The following is a 6,095-nucleotide window of genomic DNA, read 5'->3' as shown; positions in this document are numbered from 1 at the left end:
AATTCTATTAGGAAGTTTCCTTTTAATATTTCGCTGTTGGTGGTTTCGTTACAGTTATATTGGATTATGTTATTGTCTGCATTACTTATCAATAATGTGCCTTCATTTATTAGTTTTGTCTTAAACTCTAAGTCTTCTACCATTTTACAATTTTTCTTAGTAATACAGTTTGAACTGAGTTTCAGCTCTTTTATTGTCTTATTTTCTTCATATGTGTAAGTTTTGTTCTCAATTTTTACTATCCTTTCGGGACTCATGTCGATTCTTTTATATCTTCGGTTTGTTATTGGGGTTATTATAGTTATTGTGGTTGTTATGATGTTAGTTGGTATTTTGATTGCAATGATTATGTTATTTTCGTGAGTCATGACTCCCATGCGGATTAGTTTAATTTTGTAGAAATCTATGTTATAGAGTGTAAACTCTTCTTTTGTTAGTATTGAAGGATGAAAAAGGTTATATTTGGCTGACGCTATTGTGTCCAAAATGGTGTCTACCTTATCATGTAAAAATTTCAATTTCAATAACTGATCGTGGTACATTATGTTTGCTTTGATCATGTTATTGAATGTTTCTATATTGTTAAGGGTATTGGTTATTTTTTCCCTGTCATCTAGTATTGCTTCTTTTAAGGTGTTAATGGATTTTTGTAAATCATTGTTAATTTTTACTTGTTCGTTAATGTTTTTTATTATGTTATGTTCGTTTTCTTGATTATTAAGAAGGTGGTTCATAATGGTCTCCCTGTCGTCATCATCCATGAGACCAGTGAGCCATTTCTGAGCTTTTCCTATTGCGTTAATTAGCCCGCGTTTCTGTCTTGTTAATGGGTTCGGGGTTATTGATCTTATTTTAATTTTTATGGTTTCTATTTCGATATCTAGCCTATACCTATTTTGTTTAACAAGAATTTTCGTGTTGTTTTGGATTATATTAGTTAATTCTAATATTTCCATTGGGTTGATAATGTGCAAAACCATTTTCGACTCGCTGACCAGTTCCGCTGTACTCTCCCCCAAAGATATGAATCCGGCTTCAGCCCGGATTGGTGTTATATTGATCATTGCTGTCGACAGCGTTGGCAACAGGCACATGATGAGAATTGTAATTGTTATCTGAAAATTTTGTAGGTCTTTTAATGTTTGTTGTATGGATATTCTGTAAATTTGCTTTCCTGAATTTCGGTTCTTCTTTGTGTCTTAGGTTTTTATAATTTTTTATAAATCCTTCTGTTCTATTTTCTATGTAAGTTTCCCTATTTTCATTTAGTTTCTTTATTTTCTCGGTTTTTTGTGCTGACATTCTGTCGTACAATTTCTGATGATCTAATATTATTACTTTATGATTTTGTATTTCAAACGGTGTGGATTTTGTGGTGGTGTGGTAAGTGTTATTGTAGAAGTATACAGCTTTTGCCATTTGTTCAATTATGGGTCTTTTCTCTTCTATGTTTAGGGTGCGGATTTTCTCCGTCAATGTATTGTTAAGCCTTTCGACGTCACTATTCCCGGTGTGACTATTTGGTTTGGTTGAGTGGTATTCTATACCTTCCTTTTCTAAAAATTCTTTGACGTTTAAACTATTGAATTCGTTGTCGAAGACAAACTTTTGGATTTTCCCTTTTATTGATAGGAATTGTTGGATATGTTCTACTATTGTAGTGCTGTTCCTATCGGTTAATGGCAAACAAGTGGCGTGTTTTGAAAATTTATCGATAAATATTATAAAAGATTGCTTCGAGTTTACGTATGTGTCTACATGTACTATCTCGTTGCATGTTTTTGGTGTTTCTGTTATGTGGAAATTGTTCCTAATGGGTTTTCTATCGTATTTGCCACCACTGCAAATGTCACAATTATTTATTATTCTGTGGATGTGGGTCTTAAGGTTGGGGTGGTAAATTTCGAGTTTAAGCCTCTGATAAGTGGCATCTATTCCGCAATGGCCACTTTCATTTTTATGAAATAAAGCTATTTGGGTGTGTAATTCATCTTCGGATTCGATATCCCTAGCGAACTTGGTGCATTTTACGAACTTTACCTTCGGGTTGGAGGTATATTCTTTTTCTAGTATTTTCTGGAATTGGTAAAACTCATGGTCGCTAAGGTGTGAGAAAACTCCTATTTTTCCTGTTGTTATTTCTCGTCGGAGGGTGTTTACTGCTTGGTTATCTTCCAAGTCTTTTTTGCTAATGTAAATTCTTTTTTTTTCCGAACACCTGTACGATGGCCTCAGGTTTTCCCTCCGCAAAAATTAGCTGTACTTTGAATCTGTTAACGGCTGTTTCTAGGATAGGCATGTCGAAACCCTGATCTTCTTCTTTAGAGTGAACCGTTTGAACGGCTAAGGACCTATTGTCTTCCTCGTCGGTTGATTCGACCTCCATTATGTTTATCTCGTCCTCTCTGATCCTACTCAGGAAATCAGCGATATTGTTATTTTTCCCTTTTATGTATTCTATGTGGAAGTTGTACTCCCCCAGATTAATGAGCCATCTCTGTAATCTTGGGCTTATGTCTTTTCCCGTATATTTAGCCATCAGCCACTTTAACGGTTGGTGATCGCTTTCGAGGTCGAATTCTCTTCCATAAACATATGGTCGGAAGTACTTTACAGCCCAAACTATGGCTAGGAGTTCTTTCTCTATAGTTGAGTAATTACATTCGTGCTGATTTAACGTTCGGGATGCATATGCGATTGGGTGGCCTTCTTGAGAAAGCACTGCCCCTATCGCGAAATTACTGGCGTCCGTTGTGACAGTGAATTTCTTGGAGAAATTTGGGTATCTAAGGACTGGACTATTTGTAACTAGTGTTTTCAACTTCTCGAATGCTGCTATGTAACTTGGGTCATTGATGTTGATCGTCTCGTTTTTCTTGAGATATCTTGACATAGGGAACGCTATTTTTGCATAATCCCTAACGAATTTTCTGTAAAACCCTGTCATTCCCAAAAATGATTTGATCTGCTTTGTAGTTCTGGGTATTTTTAAGTTTTGAATGATATTTACTTTGTATGGGTTTGGTTTGATACCGTGAGTGGTCAAGATGTGACCTAGAAATTGTGTTTCTTTCTTAAGAAAGTCGCACTTGTCTACTTGAATTTTCAGATTCGCTTCCTTTAGCGTTTTGAATATTTTTCTGAGAGTCGTCATATGTTCCTGAAGGGATGTGCTAAAAATTAGTATGTCGTCCATGTAGACGACACAATTGTTGCCGATAAAATCCTTCAAGACTTCATTCATGAGTCTCTGGAATGTCGATGGGGCATTCTTGAGTCCGAACGGCATTCTGACAAACTCATAGTGACCTGACGGTGTTGAAAATGCCGTCTTTGGTCTGTCTTCTTCCCTAACCAGAATTTGATGAAAGCCTTTCGCCAGATCGAGGGTTGTAAAATATTGGGATCTACCTAACTTATCTAGCAGAGAGTTCAAATTGGGAATCGGGAATCTGTCATCGACCGTGAATTCATTCAGTTTACGGTAATCGATGACTATTCTGAACTTTTTTGACCCTGAATTATCGAGTTTTTTCTCGACAATCCATAAGGGACTGTTATAGGGTGAATTGCTTTCTTTTATTATATTCTGCTCAAGCATTTCTTTTATCTGTCTATTTATTTCTTTTTCATGGATTTGGGGATACCTATATTATATATTTTAGAATATAAGGGCCTGTCCACTGTAGTAATGATTTCGTGGGAAATCCGGTTTGTTGTTGACAAAACATCTCCCTCTCGAAAAAATAAATCATCGGACTCTGAAAGTAGAGTTTCGATGGCTCGACATTCCTTGTCGTTCAGATGTGCGAGGTTGAAACGAGCTCGTGTGTGATCTTCATTTACTGGTTGTAAAGCACAAGCGTTGTGCATTGATTCTGGGTATTCATAATCTAAAAAATAAAATTTCTTGTCGAGTAACCTTACGTATCGCTCAGTACTATTGACTTGAGCATTGAAAGCTTTTAAAAAATTTTGGCCTATTATTGCCGAGAAATTTTTGTTTGGAAAATCTATGAGTTTCCACTGTAGTGTTCCTAGGTAAGGTATCTCTTTTGGAAATGGTGTGGTTATGGCGTATTTTACGATGTTAACACCGTTAAGGGTTTTATAAGAGCATGGTTTGGTGAGTTCAGTTTTAGGATACTGGTGCTCGACAATTCTTGATTTTAGGATGCTTGTCGTTGCACCGGTGTCGACTAAGCATTTAATTTTCTCTTTTCCTATTGTCCACATTATTATGGGTAAGGTTGCTCTAGGCAAGGTATCAAAAAATTGATCTCTTCCTCTTCTTCTGCCCGATTTTCTTCCAAAGTTCCGATCTCCATAGCCATGGAATCGTTCCTTTGGGTGTCAACGCTCATATGAGACATTCTTGTCTGTCTTGAACCGTTGTTCCTATTGTTATAATTGTTATTATGGTTGGGTTTAGAATTTTGATTTTGACCGGGTTGTGGCCTGTTATACGATTGTTGAATTGCCTGATCGCTCTGAGGTGGGCCGGCGTTATGATTGGGATTCGACCGTCCATTCAGACTTTGTCTGGCATTGTTATTGTTATTATTATTATGGGACTGGTTATTTTGGCTTGGCTTGTTGTTAGTGGTGACAGTGTTATTGTTAGTGTTATTTTGTTTATTGAATGTGTTGTTAGATATTTTCCTGTACCTTTGTGATATAGCTCTGGGGTCATCCAGTGCTTTGATGTTTGAATACTTTGTTTCTAAGGCATGCATAGATATACCCTGATCGACATGAATTCTGAATGGAGTGTCTATTTTATTTATTAACATATTTAATAAATCTCGATCTACTTTGTCGTTCTCGTATATTGCTGGTTTAAGCTCATCAAACATATATATTTTATTTATTTCACATTTTGCCTTTTCAAATTCATTAAATAACTCTCTTAAATTACTTACTTTAATGAATCTGCATCTGTCGAACACATCTTCGTAAGTCGTCTTGGGCCGCATTTGTTGCATCAGCTTGGCTTTCATCTGTTCCCAGCTCGGCTCCATCCCCAATTGTCTGACAAAGTTCGCTGCTGCTCCTGAGACTTTTTCATTGGCAACAATGTTTGTGCCGAATTGAATCGATAGCTCGTTTGCCTGGCATAGCGCCATAAGAAATTCGACAGATTTTATGAAAGCCAACACGTCATGTTGGTCGTCCAACTGTTTTAGTTGACGGAACTGCTGACTTACGTCTTTGTTGGACATCCATTGGGTTGATTGTTGCTGTTGTTGTTGTTGTTGCCTGAGTAGGTTTAGGGCTGCTTCCTGTTGGAGTACGACCTCCCTCGAGTTTTGAAGCTCCTCTTCCATCGTTGTATCTTCGATTTTACGGTTTTCGTCGAATTTGTGAGCACTATTTTTTCTTGGGTACATAAGATAAGATTGTAACGCACTGATTTGTTGTTTGTGTTTTTAATTGTTTGTATTTGTCTTTTGTTTACTCGCACTAAGTAATATTTTAACGTTTTTATGTTAATTACCTTCGGTTAATTCGGAACGTTTTTGTTCGAGTCCGACTGCGCGAATTATGTATTAAAAGGTTATATCTCTTGAGAGACAAATAACCACAGAGAACTGTAAGTGCGCGAATTATGTTATGGCGAAAATAAAAATTCTTGAGAGCTTTTGGTTTTCGACTCAAACGTTTATTAACTCAGTATAGCTTGAATTCGGTCTTAAGACTACCTGTATAATTTTATTTGGCATATGCAAATGCCCTCTTGTTTACGCTTAATGTTGCCAGCTAAGCATTTTGCAACGGAAGCGACGGCGACGCTTACGTTGCTCAAGCTTTTGCAACCTGATCCCTTTTTAAATACTTCTGCAAGATTATGCTGATATCGTCATTATCAGCATTCCCATGCACAAGTATATTTGGTTGTGTAACTCGCGTTGGTCTGTGAGACCGAGAAAATGATTTTACGTAAATTTTTGTTTTTCCAGAAACTCTACAAAGTTGAATTTACTGCTAGCTTCCGGTCTTGCAAGCTCTATATTAGTGTTGATTTGGCGTTTGCACTAGACAGGCGTGTTGGTGATTTTTATAAAAATTGGTCTGTGAGACCGACGCGGGTATAT

At 36.8% G+C, this 6,095-nt stretch overlaps 1 protein-coding gene across 1 annotated transcript; it reads right to left on the bottom strand.

The window, feature by feature from the left end:
• Nucleotides 1-4,238: 4,238 nt before the first annotated feature.
• Nucleotides 4,239-5,327, bottom strand: LOC128861068 (probable serine/threonine-protein kinase tsuA). The gene is made up of 2 exons (XM_054098987.1): nt 4,923-5,327; nt 4,239-4,844 (listed from the first exon to the last, which is right to left on the bottom strand). The coding sequence occupies exons 1-2, from the start codon at nt 5,325-5,327 to the stop codon at nt 4,239-4,241; spliced, it is 1,011 nt and encodes a 336-aa protein (XP_053954962.1).
• Between the last annotated feature and the right edge of the window lie 768 nt (nt 5,328-6,095).

The sequence above is a fragment of the Anastrepha ludens genome, chromosome 2, assembly GCF_028408465.1.
Source record: "Anastrepha ludens isolate Willacy chromosome 2, idAnaLude1.1, whole genome shotgun sequence".
Classification (NCBI taxonomy): Eukaryota; Metazoa; Arthropoda; class Insecta; order Diptera; family Tephritidae; genus Anastrepha; species Anastrepha ludens.
The sequence above is the reverse complement of the archived record's forward strand: the minus strand, read 5'-3'. Positions and strand labels throughout refer to the sequence as shown.